The 25,048-nt window shown below is 46.5% G+C and overlaps 1 protein-coding gene across 1 annotated transcript; it reads right to left on the bottom strand.

Moving 5' to 3' along the window:
• Nucleotides 1-2,236: 2,236 nt before the first annotated feature.
• On the bottom strand, nt 2,237-24,659 carry LACTBL1 (lactamase beta like 1). Its single transcript, XM_004377145.2, has 7 exons — nt 24,648-24,659; nt 17,017-17,152; nt 11,870-11,979; nt 9,442-9,599; nt 8,192-8,430; nt 4,905-5,010; nt 2,237-3,218 (listed from the first exon to the last, which is right to left on the bottom strand). Exons 1-7 carry the CDS (start codon nt 24,657-24,659, stop codon nt 2,237-2,239), a joined length of 1,743 nt encoding a protein of 580 aa, XP_004377202.2.
• Between the last annotated feature and the right edge of the window lie 389 nt (nt 24,660-25,048).

The following is a 25,048-nucleotide window of genomic DNA, read 5'->3' as shown; positions in this document are numbered from 1 at the left end:
AGAATTATGCTGGGTGAAAAAAATACCAAAAGATTACATGCTGTTTAATTCCATATATGTAATATTCTTACAATAGCAAAATTACAGAAATAGATAACAGATTAGTGGTTGCCAGGTGTGATGGTTAAGATTGTGTGTCAACTCAGCTGGGCCATGATTCTCAGTGGTTTGGCAGTTATGCAATAATGTTATCAACTCCATGATGAGATTTGCTGTTAACAGCCAATCAGTTGAAAGGGTGTTTCCTTGTGGGTGTGGCCTGCCTCCAGTATATAAACGGATGTTCCAGCAAGGTTCTTGCTCTGGATCTTGCGCTTGTCTCATCTTCATCTGACCTCCAGTTCTTGGGACTTGAGCTAGCAGCTTACATACCAATCTTGGGATTCATCAGCCACCGAAACCTGTAAGCCAGAGGCCTGATGTCTGACCTGCTGATCTTGGGTTCATCAGCCCCTGCAGCTACGTGAGTCAGGAGAAGCCTCCAGCCTGACCCACAGACTTGGGACCTTCCAGCCTCTATAACCATGTGCGCCATTTCCTTGACATAGTCTCACACACACACACACACACACACACACACACACACACACACACACACACACATCACTGGTTTTGCTTCTGTAGAGAACCCAGCCTAAGACACCACGGGCTAAGGAGGGGGTGGGAGTGGGAGGGAAGTAGGGGTGGCTATAAAAGGCAATAGAAGTGATATTTGTGTCCTGTATCTTGACTGTATCAATGTCAATATCTTGGTTGTGATATTGTACTATAGTTTTGCAAGATGTTAACCATTGGGAGAAACTGGGTAAAGTACATGAGATCTCTGGATTATTTCTTACAACTGCATGTGAATTTACAATTATCTCAAAATAAAAAAGTTTAATTTAAAAAAAAAAGACACACAAAATGCAAGCTCAAATTTTTTATTAGATTTAAGACATGAAATTCACCAAATTGAAAAACTTCTGCCATTCTAAAGATACCATTTTTAAAAGAAAAGGCAAGCCAAAGACGGGAAGAAAATATTTAAATATACATATCTGACAAATGACTTGTGTCCAGAGTATATAAATAATTCTTACATTTCAATAATAAGAAGACATACAACTCAATTAAGAACGGGCAAAACGCTTGAATAATCACTTCATACGGGAATTGGGAATAGCCAATTAGGGCATCATCAGTCATAAGGGAAATGCAAATTAAAATCTCAATGAGATACTACTTCACAGCCACTAAACCAAAAAAGAAAAAAAAAAGAAACCAAACCTGTTGCTGGCCAGTCAATTCTGACTCACAGCCACTAGGATGGCTAAAATTAAAAAGACTGACAACACCAGTGTTAACAAGGATGTGGAACAACTGGAAAGTTCACATATTGCTGATGGGAATGCAAACGATGCATATACTTTGGAAAACTGCTTGGCAGTCACTCCTAGGTATTTGCCCAAGAGAAATGAAAGCATGTATTCACAAAAAGACTTGTACAGGAATGCTTTTACCAGCTTTTTTTTAAATAAGAGCCCCAAACTGGAAATAACTCAAATGTTCAACAACATGCAATGGAATATTACTCAGCAGTAAAAAGGAATGAAATATTGATACACACAAAGACATGAGTGAACCTCAAAAACGTTATGCTCAGTGAAAGAACAGACACAAGACTCACACTAGCTGTATTATTCCATTCATATGAAATTCCAAAACAGGCAAAACTAACCTATTATGACAGAAAGCAGGTCAGCATTGCCTGGACTTGTTTGACCAGGGAGGAGATAATTGCAGAGGGGTAGGAGGAAAGTTTGGGGGGTTATGGAAATGTTCTATATTTTTATTGTGGTGGTGGGTGTAAACATTTGTCAAAATCATCCCACTGTACCCAGAAAATGTGTACATTTCATTTTATATAAATTTTAGTTCTATGATGTTGATTAAAGAAAGACAAAATGCAGGTCCATATTTTTATTAGATTCAACAGACACAAAAGTACTCTGTCAGCTTGCTATTAAAGTTTCTAAATGCTTACTCTAAATTTCTGTAATTTTTCTTTCCCCATGAATGAGAAACAATTTCCCCAACTGGCTGCGGCCAACTGTCCACACTTCGAGTAGCACCACCCTACTCCACTTTGCCAGCTACTGGGCTTTCTAACAGGTATTGCTGCTGCCTCTCCTTCCAACTCTCTGATTCTAGAGCTGGGGGGCGAGGGAAGGAGAGATCCGGTAAGGAGTCTGAGTCACTGGGTCTTGAATACCGGCTTGCGCAGCAGCCGAAGCACCCGGTAGGTGTTGAGGCCCGGCACGTCAAAGCCAGGGGATAGCCCGTAGGGATCTAGTGAGTAGAAATTGACCAGCTGCCCGTGCTGGGCCTCGAGCGAAAGCCAGGAGTCCCCGAGCGGCAGCGCGCACGGGAACTCACGGCCCACGTGCAGCTGGAAGACGCGGTCGCGCAGATGGCGCAGCGCCAGCGTGCGGAACGCGGGCGGCACCAGCGCCTCGACGCGGGGCCCGAACTGGCGCAGGCGCAGCTCCCCCGCGGCCCCAGCCCTCACCTCGTAGAAGGTTAGGTTGGCAAAGGTGAAGTAGCCGGAGAAGGGGCGCGCACTGGGCGGCGGGGCCGGGCTGAGGTCGGCCTCCCGGAAGGCTCTCTCCAGCGCAGGCAGGAGCACGTCGTAGGCCTGCGCCACCAGATCGGGCCCGGGCGGCCGCGGCCCGGCCATCAGCAGCACGAGGCCCAGGCGCAGCGGGGGCACGAGGGAGAAGGTGGCGGCGTAGCCGTCCAGGTCACCGTCCTTGCGCACCACCCTGTAGCCCCGCTGAGCGTGGAACTCCCACGGCGTGCCCGTCTCGTTGGCGAAGTAGGCTCCGGGGCAGGCCAGCACCGGCGCCAGCAGCGTCTTGGCGGCATCTGGCCTGAGGAGCTGCTGGGGCCCGCTGCCCAGGAGCACCATAGCCAGCTTGGCCAAGTCGGCAAGGGTGGAGTACATCTGGCCCGACGGGCGGTACCAGCCCAGGTCGTAGAGTGGTGCCTGCCGCCCGCTGCCGTAGAAGCCAGCTGCCAGGCGGACGCGCACAGAGGGCGTGAGGTCGAAGCCGGTGTCTGCCATCCCCAGGGGCTCCAGGAGGTTCTCCGAGACCCATCGCTGGTAGTCACCCTGGGCAGTGTGGGCTGCCAGGACGTGGGCTAGGAGCGAGAAGGCCAGTGTGCTGTAATGGCACCTGGAAGGAGAAGGGTGGAAACTGGGATGTGGCTGGAATGGCCATCTCCAGACCCTAAATAATCCCTCCCCACTGCTCAGGCTGTCTGAAATGCCACCAAAGTTTTATTGGATTGAGTGGGGCTGGGAAGAGGCCTGATTCACAGCATCCTAGATGGTCAGACCCAGAAGAAGCTTGGGAGATCCTTGAATACATCTCCTGATTCTACACTTCCACCACTGTCGTCAGTTTGTGTAGTGTGGTGGCTTGTATGTTGCTATAATACTGGAAGCCATACCACTGGCATTCAGATACTAGCAGGGTCACCCATGGCGGACAGGTTTTAGTGAAGTTTCCAGACTAAGATTAGGAAGAAAGGCCTGGCAATCTGCTTCCAAAAATTAGCCAATGAAAACCTTATGGATTACAACAGAACACTGTCCAATATAGTGCTGGAAGATAGTGGACCAGGTAATGTTTCATTCTGTTATACATAAGGTTGCCATAGGTTGCAGCCTACGTACTTGATGACAACGAAGGACAATTCTACATTTGGTAAAACAAAGGCCTAGAAGGGCAGGGAATTATCCGGGGTCACACAGCAGGTTGAGGGAGAACTGGTTTCGACAAATGGCACCTGAAAAAGTAAGATAAATCTTACTCTTCCTTTACACTTTAGTATGATTTACTTTATTGAATTGAAAACTAGAGTGTCAGACTGTTCTGGAAAGAAAATGATAATGATCATGTAGCTCAGAGATAGCAAATGTAAGTCAGGATTCCAGCCCTTTCTTCTTCCAGGCCTGTGGCAGACACCAATAATAAAGAGGCCTCTTTTCTTTTGCAGAAAAAAATGCAGTTTCAGAATCTCTAAAATAGTGCCTCAGGAAGACACATGGATGGATGAAAATTCACAAATCCCATTAAGCATTCCTGAACTCTAGCCCAATCCCCTTATTTTGCAGATGAGAATGTGAGGGTGCAGAGGTTAAGTGCCTCACCCAAGGTCACACAGCAAGTTCCTGGCAGAGCTGGAAGAACGCCAGTCTGCAAATGCCCAAGCAATGCTCTTTTCTCTGCATTACCTGGATCCTTTAAGAGAAGTGGGACCTGAAATTCAGCATTTGGAGAGGCAGAGAGGGGCAAGTTGGAAAAGGGGCCCTGCTCGGGGAGCCAGGGGATCCTCTGCCCAGCCCCACAGCCTGAGTTGCTCCTAGAGTTGGGCTTTTCTGAACGCCCAGTGGTCACCCCGGCTACTCCCTAAATCAGTCAGTGGCCCGTTTATTTTCATCATGGCACTTGGCAAAATACGTATTTATCTTGTTGATTTGTTCACTGTTTTTTGTGTGCCTCTGTCACAAGAATGCCAACTCCATGTGGAGAGACCTCATTGGATTTGTTCACTGTTGTATCTCAGAATTTAGCACATTCTGGGCACCTAGTAGATGTTCAGTAAATGTGGAGTTAACGAATGGGAAGAATACAAAATTCAAACAGAACTGGATTGAAGGTCCAGCTCTCCCCTGTGCCACCCTCTCTGGGCCTCAGTCTTCCCAGCTGTAGCATTGGGAGTTGTATTCAGTGATCTCCAAGGTCTCTCCTGGCTCTGACCATTGAGGATGAGCTGAAGCAGCCTCTTTCCCAGCCAGGGTATGTCTCCTGGGAAGGTTCCCAATTTGTGGCAGGGTATCAGGGTGTGCTCCTCACCTGGTTCCTGGGTCCGCCACCAGCACATCATCCTTGAGCAGGCTCAGGGCCTCCTGGGTGCTGCCCCTCCACAACAGAGAAGTGGAGCGGAGCCTTCTGGGAAGTCCTAGGAAGGAGTAATAGTCAGACCCGCTGCGTGGGACATGGCAGTGATTTTGTTGAAGGTGGAATGGTGGGTCTTTGTGTGCACTCCCTCCCCCACCTTCCAGTGGGGTTTTAAACCACTTAAAAAAAAAAAAAAACTGCTAGGCATGGACTCCAATCCTGCCTCTTCTCTTCCTTCCTGTGTTTCATTGGGCAAGTCACTTAACCTCTCTGAGCCCTGGTCTTCTCATCTGTAACCAGGGTTTTGAGCCAGTTCTTCCGGTTCAGTCATGGGCAAGGAAGCAACACTGGAACAGACTCGAATTTTTTAAATTTGGGTGAACCAGAACCATAGCCAGAACAGGAAAACTTATGGGTCAAAACCCTGCTAGAAACTTAATCTCCATCTTAGAAAACAAGGGCAGTGTTGCACAGCAACCAGATCTCTTGCCTGTAGGATTTTGAACAGAGCCAGGCGGAGCCTGCCACACCACTTTGAATATGTGTCCTTGCCCTCAGTCCTGGCAGTAATCCAGTCTCATGCATCAGACTCCTGAAAGGGCTCACTACACCTCTTCGAGTCTTCCATTCCAGGGCTTCAGCACATGATTTTTCCCATTCTGGTTATGGTTCTGGAACCCTCACCCTGTGATCCTCCCGATACCTGTCACATCCAATAAACAGAAAATCCCAAGGGATCAGAGGAGCCAGTTCCACAAAACCTGAATTTTAAAAATTCAGGTCTGTTACAGTTTCGATTCATCAGCCATAACTGAACCAGTTCAAACCAGTTCGAACCCTGTCTAGGAGAAATAATTCCTACAACATAGGGCTGATGTAAGGATTATTGTTGTTAGCTGCTTTGAGTAGGCCCCAACTCCTGGAGACCCCATGCACAATGGAACGAAACATTGCCTGGTCGTGCTCCATCCCCATGATTGGTTGTGGATTGGACCATTGTGATCCATAGGGTTTTCATTGGCTCATTTTCAAAAGTAGATTGCCAGGCTTTTTTTTCCTAGTCCTTCTTAGCCTAGAAGCTCCACTGAAACCTGTTCAGCATCACAGCAAACACACAAGCCCCTACTGAGAGATGAATGGTGGCTGCGCATGAGGTGCAGTGGCCAGGAATCGAACCGAGTCTCTTACGTGGAAGATGAAAATTCTGCCACTGAACCACTGATGTGAGGATTAGATAAGATGCTTAGCATGGTGCCTGGCATATAATAACTGCTCGATAAATAATTGTTGTCATCAACTACAGAAGTTTAATTCTATAAACTTTTTGAGGTTGGACCAAGCAGGTTTTGTGGAACTGGCTCCTCTGATCCCTTGGGATTTTCTGTTTATTGTATGTGACAGGTATTGGGAGGATCACAGGGCGAGGGTTCCTTTTATTCATTCATTCATCAACAGTTTTTGAGCATCTACTTTGCACCAGAGATGTCTCCAAGGCTTTTGGCCTGAGCAGTTGGGGACATGAAGTCCTAAGTCCTGGGTTTAAGTTCTGACTCCAGCACTCTTGCTGCGTGACCCCAGACCATGTCGTTAATTGACGTCTCTGAACTCTACGTGCTCATCTTTAAATGGGCTTGAGCACCTTCGGTGGGTCCCGTGTGAGGTGCTGCAAGACTTAATAAGAGAATGGATGAAAAGCCCTAGGAATGGGAGGAAAGCTCTAGGTCAGGGTGAGGTTCAATCATAGAAGACATTAAGAACCTAGAAGAGTTATTCAGGCAGCGATTTGCTTAGCTGGCCCCCTTAAAACTGAGGCAACATGTAGGGTAGGATTTTTTTTTTTTTGGAGAGGAGATTGTATTTATTTATGTGATTTTCTTCTAATATAATTTATTTGATTAGGTTTTCCATTTACATGATTCAAATTCATAAGACACCAAAGAATATCCAGTCTCCCTCCCTGGAAGCAACCCAGTGTTTTAATCTCTTTAGTTTCCTTCTGAAGATTTTTTTATGCACATATAAACTAATACATATATTTACATATAATACACACATATATTATACACTATGCACATTACATATACATTATACATATACATTCATATACATATGATACAGTATATATATATATTTATTCATATGCTGTGTTTATTCATAGGTTGTTATAAACCTTTGTTTCCACTTAGCTTCGCATCGAATTCCATCAGTACATAAAGAGCATTATTACTCTCTTTTGGAGCTACATAGTATTTGATTATATAGCTGTGTCATAGTTTATTTAGCCATTCCCTCAGTGATGGGTATTTAGGTTGTCTGCAAACTTTTGCTATTACAAACATTGCTGTAGTGAGTAAATTTGTATGCCCCTCATACCACACATGTGGCAGTAGATCTGTAAAATAATTTTCTAGAAGTAAAACTGCTGAATCAAAGGATATATATTTTTTTTAATTGTGATTGTTATCGTTGTGTGCCATCAAGTCGATTCCGACTCATAGCAACCCTATAGGACAGAGTAGAACTACCCCATAGGGTTTCCAAGGAGCGGCTGGTGGATTTGAAACGCCAGCCTTTTCGTTAGTGGCCGAGCTCTGAACCACTGCACAACCAGGGCTCCACACACTGATGTATAAGAAAGCCTATTTCACGGTAACCTCACCAGCTCAGTGCTTCCATCATTTTGGTCTTTGTCAATCTAATAGGGGAAAAAAATGTATCTCAGCATAGATTTAATTTGAATTTATTTTATTATGAGTGAAGTTGAGCATCTTTTAAAAAATTTTTAGTATTCTTAAGAGCCATTTGTATTTCATTTTATGTGAACTGTCTATTCTACTCATATCCTTTGTCCATTTTTCTGTTGTGTTGATGGTCTTTATGTTGATTTGTAGGAGCTCTTTATATATTAAGGGAAATTAGGTCTTCATTGTAGAATTGTCTGCTAATATTGACTGGTTGACTTACTCTTGATCTTTTAAGCAAATCTTGACCTGCCAACTTGATTTTGACCTGCCAACTGATCTTGATTTGCCTACTTCATCTAAATTCCCAGTATTCATCTCCGCTTTTACCTTCCCAGATCTTTCTACTCCTGGTCCACCCCCCAAGCCTTGTGAGAGGGACGTACGGCCAATTCAGAAAGGGCAGAGAGTGGGCCTACTGTGGCTAGATGAGAACCTGCTCCTCAGTTCCCCCACCTGAAATGGTTCAGGCGGGGCTGGATAATTTCAGAGACTCTTTACCTGAGAGCTGACTGGCCATCCTTCGGAGTGTGACAAGTGAAGGCCTTGGGGCTGGGCCAACCTCTTCCAGCTTATCCATCAGAGTCTGCTGTTTGGAGGCTGATGCCATGCCCAGTGGGTTGTTAATGGTGAAAGTGCTGGCATACCGCTCCAGAGGGTCATCTAAAGAGGCTACGATGCCTTCTTCCCACAGGCGGTACAGCATGAGAACTGGAAAGATCTTAGAGATGCTGGAGATCCTGTACAGTATGAGAGCATGAGGGTACAGAGGGCACCCACCGCCCACCCTGTGCCCCCAGCCTCTAGTATTCCAGGAAAGCACTGAATCCACCCTTATTCAGCGTCTCAGGTGGGAATTCACCAGCCTCTGTAGAACTGCCTTTGGGATTCTCGAGAACATACCAGAGGCAGTGGGGGTGGGGCGTGGGATGGACACTTTTGAACACCTACCCCATGCCAGGCCCTTCACCAGATACTCCTCATTCTAGGACAGACCTTGGTATGGATTGCACCTGTGTCTCTCACCAGCTGTGTGACCTTGGGCAAGTTACTAGGCCTTTCTGAGATTCCATTTTGTTATCTGTAAAATAGGGATAATTATACCTGCTTCACAGGTTGCAGAAACGGTTGAATAAGATTGTTCGTGTAAAGTGCCTGCAACACATCTGGCAGTAAGTGCTCAATAAGTGACAGCAAATACAATTGTTGGCCCCATGCCTAGCACAGAGTAGGTACAACATGAATGCTAGTTCCCTCTGAGTCCCCTGTAATCATCCCCGTAGCATCCCTGGGAGTGAATGTGTTCACTCAGCGTTGTGAGTTTTGAAGATACTGAGGGCAGCACCCAGGAGAGGAGACCCCAAGCACAGGCAGAATGTCTTGAGCTGCTTCTGGTTGTCCCAGTGCTGCTGACTGGTAGGGGACTTGGGGTAAAGACCCAGGAACTCTTCATGGTTCCTTTGTGGTGCATGGTGGGTGAGGGGTGTGCGATGTGGCCTGGCTAATTTGGGAGGTTTGGGGTGAAGGGCTGTATTCCTTCCTAGCCTATTACCCCTGTGGTATGATGTTGGACACTGACTGGTCCTCTCTGGACCTCAGTCTCTTCATCTATAAGTTTGTCAGGACTCAATAAAGGGGCCTGGCGGCTTGAACCCCCAGCTGTGATTCTCTCTTGAGTCTCCCTATCTCCTAGGTCCCCCTCTTTCCATCCCTCGTCCCCTCCACAGCACCCTAGAGGTTTTCCAGCTGACCGGTACATGGTGTACTCATTGGGGGGTCTCGAAGTTGGGTCTGAGCCGTTCTTCCTCCCATAGTTCCCCGTCCAGATCATGGTGTCATTGTGAATGACAACTGCAGACATGGCGGCCAGGCCTGGGGCAGACATTGCCTGGCGCAGCATCTTGTCCACCTTGAGAGAGAGAAGTGGGAGGTTCAGCGTGTGGGTGCAGTGACAGGCCCCCCCATCTATGCTCGCCACGCTTGTCATTCTGCATACCCGCTCACTCCCACAACCACACCCTACAGACAGCACTGGCCTTGCTCCCCTCCATCTCTCCCCCCAGCTATTGGAGGGGAGCCCAGTGAGCCCTCAGCCCTCCACCCTGTCTTCAACCAGAGCAACTCCCCTTGAATCTGTTTTATACATAAATCTTCCTCATAAGATTTTTGTCTGAAAACACGTTTCCTTGGCCAAAAAAAAAGGTGGCAGAGGGGAGGGAGGAGGTTGTTAAAACAACTGATCCAGTCCAACCCTTGTCTGATTCCCTAGAAAACCTCCAATAGGTCTAGTCTGACCTCTAGTGTTGGGGAATTCACTGTTTATAGGCCTTCTTTGGACTTCTGTTGAAAATACCTCATTATTTTTCATGATGAAATATAATGACAATAACAACTAAGGACCTCTAGTGGCATAATGATTAAGAGCTTGGCTGCTAACTGAAGGTCGGCAGTTCAAACCTACCAGCCACTACGCGGGAGAAAAGACCTGGCAATCTGCTCTCGTAAAGATTCAGCCTAGGAAACCCAACAGGGCAGTTCTGCTCTAGCCTACAGGGCCCCTATGAGTTGGAATCGACTCAGTGACACACAACAACAGCAGCACTAATAGCTAACATTTATTGCACATTCAGAATGTGCCAAAACCAAAAACCAGACCAGTTGCCCTTGAGTCGATTCCAACTCATGGCAACCTCGTGTGTTGCAGAGTAGAGCTGCTCCACGGGGTTTTCATGGCTGTGACCTTCTGGAAGCAAATCACCAAGGCTGTCTTCCCAGATGCCTCTGGGTAGGTTTGAACTGCCAAGCTTTCAGTTAGTAGATGAGTGCTTAACCGTATACACCACCACCCAGGAACTCCTAAACTGTGCCAGGCATGGTATAAAGTGATTTCCGTATGTGGTCTCATTTAACACTTGTAATAAGTTGGAACTAATTTCTCTCCATTTTACAGATGAGAAAATTGAGTCTATGATATATGAAGTGACTTGTCCAAGTGGCTAGTTGCTGATGGAGTCAGGATTAGAATCCTGGGCTGACTTTAGACCTCGGCTCGTAATTAACCACCAGACCACTTCGCTGAGTGGTTTTACAGAACCTGAGCTGAGCTCTTGCCTGTAGTTTCCACTCCACCTCTCCAAGCCTCAGTTTCCTCCTCAATAGTACCTCCCTCATGTTGCTGTTGGGAAGATTCACGAGGTAATGCATATAAAGAACTTTGCACAGCCACTGGCTCCTAGTAGGTGCTCAACAGAAGGCAGCTATAGACCCCGGGAGCCACCTAGCATCCTTTTGCTCTCCCTCCTTTATGAAAATTTTTCAGGTGTCTGCAGACAGTGGCCATGTCTCCTCATTGGCCCCAGACAATGAGGACTGTAGACTCATCCTTCCCTTTCTGTTTAGCTGTTCCTCACGACAGTTTCAAGTCCCCCACATCAAGCTGCTGCTCATAACCTTTTGATCCCATTGTCATTTTTATGTATCTCCTCTAAGGTGAGTTACCAAAGTCAATGGTGTCTGACTGGTGCAGACTAGAGCTGGCAGACACCTCCGTCTAGTGTCATGCCATCTTGTGATGGCGTAAGTTGTGTGTGAGTGTGTGTGTGTATGTGCTTAATCATATTGCAAGGGACTCTGTGATATCAGCTCTATCATCCTCTCCTGTATCATCTTTCCCCACCCCCACCTCTGGGCCAGCCGGACTGAACTACCTCAAAGTTCCACTGCTGCCTCTGGGCCTTTGCACATGCTGTTCCCTCTGCCTAGAGCACATCCTCCCTTCCCCCAGCCCCCATCACACACACATCATCTGGATCACTCCTACTTGCTCAGATCTCAGCTTAGACACCAATTCCTCCAGAAGCTTTCTCTGACCCCAAGTCCAGTTCCTCTGTCCCCCCACAGCCCCTAAACTTTCCCTATCCTCACTTTCATCCTTGTGCTATAAATATTGGTCATCTTGACTGTTCCCCTCACTTTCAGACTAGTAGCTTCTTGAGGGCAGGACAGTATTCTCTTCCTGCCATATTCCCAGTGCCTAGCACAGAGTAGGTGCTCAAGAAATATGCATGTTGAATGAGTGAGTGAATGAATGAAAGCCACTTGCAGTGCAGAGGAGGTGCCCTCCTCTTCATTACCGAGCCCCAGCCCACATACTCAGTTACCTCCTGGGTCGTCACTGACCTTCTCGAGGGCCTCCTTCAATACTGGGAGGGGGTGGACCAGGGGCACAGGCTCAGGGTGCCGGGGACACATCCTCACTGGGGCAGAGGTCACATCTGGCCCCAAAGAACCTAGAAGGAACATGTGGTAAGTGGGGGACAGAGATCAGGATACAAGTCCAGGGGTCAGGATGGGGGAGAGGGGGAAGGTAGCAGCAAAGGCCAGAGCCGCCTCCTGGGGCCAGCCTTCCTCAGCCTGCAACAGCCTTACCCAGGAGACATCAGGGTACAGAGACCAGCTGTGGGCAACTGAGGGACAGACGGCAGAGTATACCCGGGACGTGAAGGGACAATCCCACCTTTGCCACCCACCGCTTAGATTTCAAGATACCAATTAGGCCACAATTCCTGGTGTGTAGAGTCACTGTACTCCTTTCTTTCATATAACCAGCTTTCCACCTCCATGTGGTCAGCAGACTTGACAAGGCCTGGCTTCCTTGTGTCTGTATGTCGCCCTCATCCTGATTCTATGTTTCTGCGTAGTGCCCCACCCCCGTCCATGTCCACACGGAACCTCAGAATGTGACTGTTATGGATTGAATTATGTCCCCCAAAAATATGTGTTGTAAATCCTAACCTCTACGCCCATTGTTATAATCCCATTTGGGAATGGGTTGTCTTTGTTATGTTAATGAGGCAGGATTAATGTCGGGTGTGTCTTGAACCAATCTCTTTTGAGATATAAAAGAGATTAAACACGCAAGTGAGCAAGCAAAGATGGGGGAAGAGAGATGCCAAACCATATGGAGATCTCCAAAGGACAAGGAAACAAGCCGAAGAGACAAGGGCCTTCCTCCAGAGCTGGCAGAGAGAGAAAGCCTTCCCCTAGAGCCACACACCCTGAATTCAGACTTCTAGCCTCCTAAAATGTGAGAAAATAAATCTGTTTGTTAAAGCCATCCACTTGTGGTATTTCTGTTATAGCAGCACTAAATAACTAAGACAGTGACCCAGACCTCACCTTGTCCTCTAAGGACGGTGTAGGGGTGTTAGGGCATGAGCACCACCTCAGGATCTACATCCAGACACAAAAGGGCAAATATTGTATGATCCCACATACATGAAATATCTAGAATAGGCAAATACATAGAGACAAAGTAGATTAGTAGTTACCAGTGGAAACTCGTTGTCTGAGAGTCTGCCCACCTGTGGTCACTGTGGTAGATTCAATATGGCCAGGGATTCTTTCCCCGCTCCCTTGAATCTGGCTGTCCTGTGACTTGCTTCAGCAAATCAGATGAGGCCAAATTGATTGCACAACTTCCAAAGCTAGGCCTTAAGAGACCTTGCAGCTTCTGCTTTTGCTCCCTGGAAACACTGCCACCTGTGGACAAGCCTGGGATACCTGCCATGAAAGAGGCCCTGCTCTCCCAGCCCACTTGCCCACTAAATGTAGCCACAGGAGAGAGCCCAGCAAGACGAGCAGCAGAACTGCCAGCCAACCCACAGAATCATGAGAAATAATACATCACCTTGTTTAAGCCAGTAAGTGTGGGATGTTTTTTTACTCACTAATGTTGTTGTTAGATGCCATCAAATCAACTTTTGACTCACAGCGACCCTGTGTGAAGAGGAGAGCTGCCCCACAGGGTTTTCTAGGCAGTAATCTTTACAGTGGGAAAAAGACCTGATGATCTGCTCTCGTAAGGAATACAGCCTGGTTGGGGCGGGGGGGCAAGATGGCGGAGTAGTCAGATGCCGCCGGTGGACCCTCTTACAACAAAGACCCAAAAAAACAAGTGATTCGATTATATATGGCAATCTGGGAGCCCTAAACATCAAAGGCAGAGTTGAGGAACTGGACTGAGTGGCAGGGGGAGGGAGAGATGGTTCGGAAGCAGCGAGGAGTTGCCACCTGACCCGGCGAGAGCCTGAGCCCTTCGGGCCTGAGCAGCTTGGGGGTGAGTGGTGAGGCAGGCAAGCAGCAGTGCTCGGGAGGCGTGTTTTCTGCACTGGGAGAGACCCAGCATCAGAGAGTCTACACAGCCACCCAGAACTAGTGAGAAACAGCCCTCATCAGCGAAAGATAAATAATTGCATACGACTTACCGCGCAGATCAAAAACACCCCCCTTAGGGAAAAACCTCTCTCCCACTTACCTCCCCACTCCCTGCTCTGCCCTGGGTCCCGGACTCGCTTCAGCAATTGCCGAGTCCCCTGGGCTGGAAGTAGGATCTGTCATGCCCAGAGCCATTCTCCCCGCCTTGGAGAGTGAACAAATTAACAAACAGGAAAAAATAAACTGCCAGCTCCCCTAAGCCAGGAACCCACGGTAGGCACAGCTCCTTTGCCTAGGCACAGGCAAAAGGGATCCACGGACTTTGAGTGCCTTTCCCCCTGCATAGACTTGTGTGGGCCCATCTCAACAGCATAGGCCCTCATTACCACAGTACAACAGGGTATATACCGGAACTCTAACTTCAACTGTTTCAGCTGAGAAGTGGCAGGTTCTTGACATCTGACACTACTCTGCCCATTAAGCAGGGTCTTCACCTACCCACATCAGGGGCCTGAGGACTAGTGGCTCCACCCACACCACCTAGCCACCTGTGATAGGGGCCCATGAATAAGAGGTGCCCCGCAGTCCTTACAGCCAACAGTATTAGGTGCTCATAGTCTGGCTGCAAAACCCACTCACCTACGCATTCTAGGGAACAGGGACACGCCTTCCTCCTGGACACTCGGGGGCAGCCATCAGCCCCCTGCCTTGCTCAGAGTGTGTCCCCCTGCTGCAGCCAGATGCCTGTGCCTATACCAATCACCCATGCCTGTCTAGGACTATAAGTGGGAGGCTACACCACACACTTGGTGGCTATGGAGCAGTTCTATTCTGTCACGTGGGGTCACTATGAGTCGAAATTGACTGGATGGCACCCAACAACAACAACAATCTTTACGAGAGCAGATCACCAGGTCTTTCTCCCAATAGATAACTGATATAGTCCCAAACAGGAAAACTACAAACCTTATGGAAGATCTCTCGACAGTTCCATGACATAGGTTTAAGAATTGCTCGGCTTAGGGTCCAGGTGGAGAAGGATGTCTACAGCCATGCTTCTCTATCATGTGAGCACACATGAAAAATCACCTGGGAATGTTTTGTTTTGTTTTGTTTTGTTTTTTTGCAACCAACACCACTATTTATTTCCAAAACTTTTTCATCACCCCAAACAGAAACTCTCTATGCATTTGCCTATTCTAGATATAAGTGGTATCAAACAATATTTATTTGTATAAGTGGTATCAAACAATATTTATTCTTTTGTGTCTGGCTTACTTTACTTTTACCTGAGAATCATATGATGCAGATTTGACTCAGTAGGTATGGGCTGGGACCTGAGAGTCCTCATTTCTAACAACCTCTCAGGTGATGCTCAAGCAAGAGTGAGGACCTAGATCCATGTGGTCCATGGACCCACTGCTGGCCCATGAACTATTTGTTTCCCATTTGTGACAAATTAAGTACAAAATTGAAGAGAAAGCATTTAGAAACTTTCATAGCAGTTTGACAGTAATTTTATGTTGGTTGAATCTAATAATTAAAAATGTGGGCTTATGAGACCAGAAAAACTGTATTGTGCCCAGCTACCATTACTGAACATTTTGATCAAAGATTCCTTAGAAGAATCCTGATCAAAAGGGGAAAAAATGCAGAACAGATTTTAAATTCTAATGGAATCCACCAAAACTATTGCCCTGAGATAGTCTTTTAAACTTAAGCCAAAAATATCCCCTTAAGTTGTCTTTAAACCAAACAGTAATTTAGCTTAATAGTAAAGAATGTCTGCCTTGACCGTTGTGCTCATTTAAGAACTATATATATGGGGTCAAATTGACAACAGCAACTCAAAAGATTAGATAGGAATATTAGAGGCATTGAATTTATGTTAATGGGGAGGAACAACCCAAAAAAGAAGAGTGAGAATGGTTGTACAACTTCGAAGAATGTAATCAGTGTCACTGAATTGTACTTGTAGAAATTGTTGAATTGGTGTACATTCTGCTGTGTATATTCTCAACAGCAACAACAAAAAATAAATTTTAAAAATGTAGGCTTATATTGTATATACATTTTTACCACTTAATTTCTCTAATAATTCATTTTTATATCTTTCTAATAATAATAGTCTGCTACGGGTTTGTAGTTTGATAGTTTGAGAAGCATAGCCCTAGAGGACAGACCAGCCTGTCCACCTGGAATCTATTTGCTTAAGGCACTAAGAAGGAATTTACCCTAGAAGGAAAAGGTTGGGGAGGGAAGGCAGGGAGCTGGCAAGAAAATAAAAGGAGCCATTTCTGCAAATTCTCTGTGTGCTTTTGGGAGCCCAGCATACTTCGCTGAGCGCTGGAGCATCTGGAGCACAGGATGATGCAGGGGAAAGGAGAGAGGCACCGTCCCTGCTTCACCAGAGACCTGGGGACTCTGGACTATCCAGGATCACAGCCCACTGGTGGCCCCAAGGGTTGCTATAGCAACAGAGGGCCTAGTGGACATCCACAGCCATGTGGCTCCTTGCGGGGATTTGAGCAGCACAGGAAGGAGCTGTTGTTGTTATGTCCAGGGAATGGTTCAGAGATGGGTTTTCTTGGCTGTAATCTTCACAGGAGCAGATCACCAGGCCTTTCTCCTGCAGAACTGCTGGGTGGGTTCAGACCGCCAATCTTTCGGTTAGCAGCTGAGCACTTAACTGTTGCACCACCAGGGCTCCTTCCAGAAAGGAGAGGCTCTGGGAAATGGCACTACTGTCGGTGGACCTCTGTGAGATGTTCCTCTAGGGGCTCCGTATACAGTGTGTGGGGCGGGGAATCTTTGAAGGGAGGTTTGGCTGGAAGATCCTACTATGGAGGCTGAAGGCAGAGTGAGAGAAACACCGTTTGCACTTTAATTGTGACCCTGAGTTTTATTCCCAGGCTGGGCAGCTTGAGGAAGCTCCAGTGACGTTAGAATTCTCATTTCATACACAAGGGCATTGAGACTGTGATGCACAGTCAGTGAGAGTTGGAGCCAGGACACAGGCCAGAGCTTCAGCTATGGTCCTCCCCTACTCCTTGGGATCGGGGTGTCAGTTCAAATCCCAGGAAGACCTACGGGGGTGCGGAGAAACTCACCGGCCTTCAGCTTGGGGAGGTGATACTGCCACAGGAAACAGCCAGTCATGACCACTGAGAACAGGAAGAAGAAGCTGCAGGAGGCTGGGAAGAGCCACTTCTTTTGCACTTTCAGCAGCCTGGGCTGCCAGCCAACCTGGAGCAGGGGATGGACATAGGGCATGGCCCCCCACAGGGGTCAGCAGAGGGAAGCAAGAGAAGGACCCTTACCTTGTACCCTCGTATGTCCCACGCCTCAGGTTTGCCCAGAAATCATAAGAGTCCACAGCCTTGGGTAAACATTACACCTGTAAACTCCTTTCAGCAGCTCTGCCATGCACGTACACCCACACCTCCGTGCCTTTGAACAGCCTGTGCCCTCTGTTTAGCGTGTCCTCTCCTCTTCTATGTACCCAGTAAAATCTCTTAAGACCAGCTGAAATGCCACCTCATCTGTAAAGCCTTCCCCAACTGTCCTCACCCATGTCCCCTCCCATGGCACTTGGAACAAGCCTCCAAAACCAAAAGAAACAAACCAGTTGCTCATGGTGACCCCATGTTTTGCAGAGTAGAACTCTGAACTATATCAAGTGCTCCATAGGGTTTTCAAGGCTATGACCTTTAGGAAGCATCTCCAGGCCTTTCTTCTGAGGCACCTCTGGGTATTAGTCAAATATTGCATTAACTGATCCTTCCCTATCTCCTTTCTCAAGGGCTCCTCTTCCACCTCTGTCCCACAAACACCTTTCCTCCTCCTCTTTCCTCGTTGTGTGATTACACACACAATTCCTATGTGACAAATTACCAAATCAAAAATGAAAGAGGGAACATCACTACAGATCCAACAGGTAACACCAACTTTATGTCAATACATTTGACAATCTAAATGAAACAGACAAATTCCTTGAAAGATATAATCCCCAGGTTTCTCATGCACAATGATACCACTCACATACTAAAGATTTCCAGTTCTCTAGCTTCTGCCCAAAATCCCTGCCCAAAGCACAAATGGTTTGCACTCGACTATTAGCCTAAAGTTTGGGGGTTCAAACCCACCCAGCAGCGCCACAGAAAGGCCTGGCAATCTACTTCCATAAAGATTACAGCCAACAGTTAAGACTTTTGGGATGTTGTGAGAGGGAGAATATGTTTTGCATGTGGCAAGGACATGAATTTGGGGGGGTGGGGGGGCAAAGGGTAGAATGTTACAGGTTGAATTGTGTCCCCCAGAAATAAGTGTTGTAAATCTTAACCTCTATGCCTGTGGTTATAATCCCATTTAGGAATGGATTGTCTTTGTTACGTTAATGAGGCAGGATTAGTGTAGGGTGTATCTTGAGTCAATCTCTTTTGAGATATAAAAGAGATTAAGAAAGCAAGCAGAGCAGACATGGGGGAAGAGCGTTGCCAAGCCCCATGAAGACTGCCCGGGAGCAGAAGCTCAAAGAGACAAGGACTTTCCTCCAGAGCCAGCAGTGAAAGCCTTCCCCTAGAGCCAATACCCTGAATTCAAACTTCTAGCCTCCTAAACCACAAGAAAATAAATTTCTGTTTGTTAAAAAAAAAAAAAGATTACAGCCAAGAAACCCCTATGGAGCAGTTCTACTCTGTAACATGTGCAGTCACCATGAGTTGGGATTGACTTGATGGCAATTGGCTTGGCTTCTGCCCAACTCTCTTGCTTCTGAACATCAGATTCCCGTTTTCAACTGCCTCCTGAGCATTCTACCTGGAAGTCCCCCAAGTATCTAAAACTTAACATTCAGGGTGGAACTCACTTATTTTACCTTCTCCTTTTCTAATATTTTCCACATCAGTTCATGGCACCTATTTCTACCCAGTCACCCAAGCTGGAAATTTCGAGGTCTGCCCTGGCCCCTCCTTGTCCCTCCATCCCCACCTCCACCCAATTACCAAGCCCTGATGACCTGTTAAAATTATGAAATATTTCAAGCATACTGAAGAATATATAGAGACTAGTATAACAAACACTTAGGTACCCCACCACTCCATTTTGTGAAGTCTTAACATTTTACCATAATTTCTTCCTATCTTTAAAAAAGTTTTTAATATACTGTGTCAGTCACGTCTTTATTTTGTTTCTTGTTTGTTCAGCTTCTTTGCTTCATTGGAGAACAGGGATTTTTGTCTGTTTTGTTCGCAGTGGTATCCTCAGTGCCTGAAACAGTTCCTGGAACATAGCAAGCTCTAATATTTGTTGAATGAATGAAAGAAAAGAAAACATTCAGGTAGAGTTGAAGCTTTCAGGAACCCTTCATGGATCTGTTTCCCTCCCTCTCTCCCCAAATGAGACACCCATTCTGATTTTGATGTTTATCATTATTACCCATGTTTTGTCCTTTTACACAGTAAAACCTGTGAAAGCGGGAAACTGTGTAAGGCAGAAACCTGTCAGAGAAGGAAAACTCAAATATTTTCCACTAATAGAGAGTGATAGAAAAATGGTAAGACTGTACCACGTCAAAAGTGGAAAACTTGGGAGACCTGGAAAAACAAGGCAGTCTCATTGAGTTCCGGCTCTCACAGTTTTCACTGTACTATATGTTTATGCAAGGAGCCCTTGTGGTTAAAACACCCAGCTGCTAGCCTAAAGGTTGGCAGTTTGAACCCGCCAGCTGCTTCGTGGGAGAAAGATGTGGCAGTCTGCTTCCATAAAGATTTATAGCCTTGGAAACTGTATGGGGCAGTTCTACTCTGTCCTATACGGTCACTATGAGTCAGAATCCACTTGGCAGCAAAGGTTTTTTTTAATGTGTTTATGTATCCATAAACAGCATGTAGGATTGTTCTGCATATTTTTAAACTTATTTAAGTAATATCATACTGTATTATGATATCATACTTGCTCTTTCTTTTTCAATTTGATACTATAGTCTAGATTATTCATTTTAACTTCTGTAGAGTATGCTGTTGTATAAACATACTGTGAAGTATAATGGTTAGAGCATGGACTCTGGGACCAGACTGCCTTACAGATGTGGTCATTTTATATATTTGTGTTAGAAGAACTGTGCCTAGGAGTGAAATTTCTGGATGATGAGGAATGATCATCTTCAGCTTAACCAGATGCTATCCAGTTACTCTCCAAAATTGTTCCAATTTACATTCCCATCAGTTGATTGAAAATCCGTCAACTATTGATTATCATTGTACGTTAATTTGCATTTTCCAACTAATAAAGTTGACCACATATCCGTGTGTTTACTGTTCTTACTGTTCGACTGGTTTTTCTTATTCAGTTTACTGACTATAGTTATTTATATATTTCGGATACTTTTCCTTTACCAGTTCTCTGTTTGGCCATCCAAACTGTGGCTTGCCTTTTTATGTTGTTTATGTTAAGTTTTGTTGAGAGGCAGAATAATGTAGTAGTTATGAGAGCAGACTCTGTGGCCAAATTGCCCGATTTTGGATTTCAGCTCAACCATTTACCAGCTGTGTGACCTGAAGCGGGTCACCTGAGGTCTCTGTGCTTGTTTCTTCATCTATAAAATAAAGATGATAATGGTACCTGCCTCTTAAGTTTATAGAGTTAAATAAGTTAATATATAAAAAGTATATTGTTCTGTACATAGTAAGCCCAATCAGTTGTTATTGAATAAACGAGCTTTTAGTTTGGTTTGGTTGTTGCCAGTCAAATTAATCAGTATTTTCTTTTTAGTGTGCATTTTGTGTATGTGTGTGTGTGTGTGCTTCTTTTTCGCAGAGGCAATATATAGACAGGCTTCTATATTTTCACGCAAAAGAAGGGTTTTGTTGTGGTGTGAGGTGGGAATCTAATTTTATTTTTTCCATATGGAAAACACATTTACTAAATACCAGCACCATTTACTAAATACCCCAACTTGTCCCCACTAATTTTCATGCCATCTCTGAAATATATCAAGTTTCTGTACCTGCTTACCTCTGTTTTCTCTAATTGGTTCCACTAGAGTCTTGCTGATTTCAATTCCATCCCTCTCTGTCTAACCCTACACTCTCTTCATAAAGAAAGGAGCCCTAGTGGTTCAGTGGTTAAAGCACTTGGCTGCTAACTGAAAGGTCGATGATTCAAACCTACCAGCTGCTCTTCAGGAGAAAGATATGACAGTTTGCTTCCGTAAAGATTTATAGCCTTGGAGACCTATGGGGAAGTTGTATTGTGTCCTGTAGGGTCACTATGAGTCAGAATCGACTCAACAGCAGTGGGTCATCATGAAGATCTCTCACATGTTGAGCACTTACTATGTGCCAAGCACTGTTCTAAAGGAAACAATCTGGCAAGAGAGGACTTCTATGATCTAGCCCCCAAGTAGCTCCACTGACCCATTTTCTGCCCCTTCTCCTCCTCCTGCTTGTATCTTTATGCTCCCAGACCCTACATTGTCTCAGCTCTCTGTACCTTTACATCTGCCATACCCTCTGGCTGTGTTGCCCTTTCCATCCTTATCCACCTGACAAACTTTGGTCCTTCCCTCAAAACCCCCAGGCATCTGTGACGCCTTCTCATTCTCCCCCAGCAGAATTGATCACACTCTCCTCTCTACTCTAAAACCAGTTACTATCAAGTCAACTCCAACTCATGACGACCCCACGTGTGTACGAGCAGAACTGTGCTCCGCAGAGTTTTCAGTGGCAGGTTCTTCAAAAGTAGATCACCAGAGCTTTCTTCTAAGGCGCTCCTGGGTGGACTTGAACTTCTGACCTTTCTGTTAGCAGCCTTGCATGTTTCGGTTAGCGTGGTAACTGTTTGCACCGTCCAGGGACTCCACCTCTTCGCTTTAGGCGTACCCCATTCCTGCATAGTAATAGTAACCTGCACTGGTTACCACTGGCTTTTTTGTCTGGCTCTCTCCCAGGTGAGGATGCCTGCAGCACCAGGATTGTGCCCTCTTTGCTTTTCTATCGACAACATCTGGCACGCTGCCTGGCACTGGTAGGTTCTCAGTAAATGTGTTTTGAATGTTACATAATCCTGTGAGTTAAAAGACTTGGGTTCAAATCTCAGCCACCTCCTGAGTCAATTGTAATTATGGACAAATCCCGTCCCCTCACTGGGTCTCCATTTCTTCAACTGTTAAAGGAGAGGGTTGAGCTATTTTGTGAAGAGTTTACTTCTACATCTGGAAATCTCTCTTGATTTCAAAAGCACCCTCAGCTGTAGAATTTGGGGTTCACACTAAAGTCATTCTTGATTCATAATTTCCAAAGACTGGAAACAACATAAATGTCCCTCAGCCAGCAAATGGATAAACAAACTATACAACAACCATATAATGGAGTACTACACAGCAATATAAAGGAATCAACTAATTCATGCAAGGATGTAGATGGATATCAAATTAATTATGCTAAGAAGCCAGATGCAAAAGGCTACAGACTATATGATTCCGTTTATACGACTTCCTGGAAAAGGCAAATTATAGGGACAGAAAACAACTCAGTGGTTGCCTGAGGGTGCGGGGAAGGGAAGACTACAGAAAGGCAGGAAGGAATTTTGGCGGGTGATAGAACTGTTCTGTATTTTGTTGTGGTGGTGGTTACAGGACTGTATTCATTTGTCAGGACTCATAGAACTATACACCAATAAGACCGATTTTTATTGCATGTAAATACACTTCAATTTTTAAAAAATGAAACCATTAAAGATCCCAGGAGCAATTGGATGTCTCCACCTGGAGGTCAGAGGAGTGACAACCAGAACACAAGGTGGTGCCTCTTCCGCAAAGAAGTGAATGGTGGACACTGGCATTGTCACAGGTATGCATGCGAGGGAGGTCGGAAAATGCTCCCCTCTGAGCATGAGCAAAGGGCTGCTGGGGCAGGGCCAGCGAGGGCACCCTGGTGAGAAGGCAGCCTAATCTCCCTTAGCAGGCAGCCATGGCATGACCAGTGAGGCACTGGTGGTTCAATGGTAGAATTCTCGCCTCCTGTGCTGGAGACCCAGGTTTGGTTCCTGGCCAATGCACCTCATGCACAGTCACTATGCAGCTGTCAGTGGAGGCTTGTGTGTTGCTTTGATGCTGGACAGGTTTCAGTGGAGCTTCCAGACTAAGATGGACTAGGAAGAAAAGCCTGGTGATTTCCTTCCAAAACTCAGCCAATGAAAACCCTACGGATCACAACAGAATATTGTCCCATCCACCACCAATCCCAGGGATGGCCCAGAACCAGGCAGCATTTCTTCCCATGATGCACAGGGTCGCCATGAGTCGGGGCCAACTCGACAGCAGCTAACAACACGGCATGATCAGAGTCTTGTCATCTCATTTTCAGGCTAACAATGAAATTCAGAAACATCCAACGACTTGCTGAGATCATAGATATGGAGTGCCAGACCTGGGAACTGAGCTCTAGGCTCTACATCCCACCCACTCCATCTCAACGTGGGCTAAGGTCTCTGCACCCCCAATTTGTAGCTCTCCTCTGGGGCCCCGCCTCACCTCATGTCTGTCTCCAATCGCAGGATTTATTCCAATAAACCTGAAGGCGGGGACTGTATTGAACTGTAAGCTGCTCACCAGCTGCTCCCATTTTGACTTGTGATGGTCATTGGCTATCTCTCCCTTCTCCCTGCCCAGCTAGAAAATGCTGGCAAAGGGAGCCCTCAGGAAGGGCCAGGCTCTCCCAAACCCCACCCGTAGCATGACCCCCTCTTATGCCTCCCCTCCGTCCCCCCGCCAGCCCTTTGCCAAGGTGGTCTGCAGCCTCATGACCTGCACCTCCTTTTGCCTTTCTCACCTTCCACTCTAGGACAGCCCCTCCTTCCCAGTCATCCACTCAGCAAATGATCCCCAAGGGCCTGCTGTGTGCTGGGCACAGCAATATGCCCTAAGAGTACAGAACCTTTTCCGGTCTCCCCAGGAACCAGCAGGATGGTGGAGTGTCTGACATGAGGCTCTGGGGCCGGGAGAAGCAAGACTTGACTACAGCTCTGCTTTTTTAGCTTTGGACAAATGACTTCACCTCTTTGAGCCTCAATTTCCTTATCTGTAAAATGTGGATGAAAATCACCCCTGCACCTCATAGAGTTTAGGCGAGGGTGAGATAATGCACGCAAACCCCTAGAAAGCGTTCACTCGTTCGTAGCTAGTGTTGTTCTGATCATTTCTCGGAGCCACAGACATGTAACCAGGGCACCAAAGAGGGATGGATGAGCTCAGGCTGGGGGGCTGGGAGGGGAGGAAAGCTTCACAGGACAGGTCTCTGGGGATGAGTGGGGTACTCCAGGCAGAGGCAATGACAGGAACAATAGCCTAGAGGTGTACAAAGGAAGGAGAGTTGTCTCTGGTTTGTTCTGAGAAGTCATTGAGCAGAGGTGCAAATGGTTAACATGCTCAGCAGTTAACCAAAAGGTCGGAGGTTTAAGTCCACCCACAGCTGCCTCAGAAGAAGGTCTGGTGATCTACTTCCGAAAAAACAGCCATTAAAAACCCTGTGGAGCATGGTCTACTTTTATACACGTGGGGTCACCACGAATTGGAGTTGACTCCATGGCAACTGTTTTGTTTTTGCTTTTGTTTTTTAATACATTTAAAACTGTTTTTCTGGCCTATAATACAAGCTCTAGAAATGTTAGTGATGGCGATGATGAAGGTGATGTGAGCTGATTTAGGCCAGTATTTGAAGCCTGCTTCGGGGCTGTGCCTCACCTGGGTCTTCATCCTCTCCAAGGCATGGAAGATTCCAGTTCCTTGAGGAGTCAGGTCTACACCCCAGCAGCCCTGGTGCACAGGAGACTGAGCCAGAGAAGTGAAGGTAAAGAGAGGTCTTGGGGAGCTGGAAAGACAAGAGGGGAACAGAGAAATGTCAGGACACAAGGAGGGTAGATGAGGATGAGAGAGGCGCAGAGCAGCCTCTCCCCTTTCCGTGGCTCCATTTCAAAGGCTCAGAAATCCCTGCTAGCGTGACCAGTCGTCCAGATCTGTCAGGGACTGTCTCTGTTGGAGCAGTGAAAGTCTCTTGCCCACAGAAACTCCTCGGTCTCAGAACAGTTGGTTGGTCACCGTACCCACTGCCTCTAGTTCTAGTTCCTCCTCCCGCTTCTAGCCTG

The sequence above is a fragment of the Trichechus manatus genome, unplaced genomic scaffold (assembly GCF_000243295.1).
Source record: "Trichechus manatus latirostris isolate Lorelei unplaced genomic scaffold, TriManLat1.0 scaffold00048, whole genome shotgun sequence".
Taxonomy (NCBI): domain Eukaryota; kingdom Metazoa; phylum Chordata; class Mammalia; order Sirenia; family Trichechidae; genus Trichechus; species Trichechus manatus.
The sequence above is the reverse complement of the archived record's forward strand: the minus strand, read 5'-3'. Positions and strand labels throughout refer to the sequence as shown.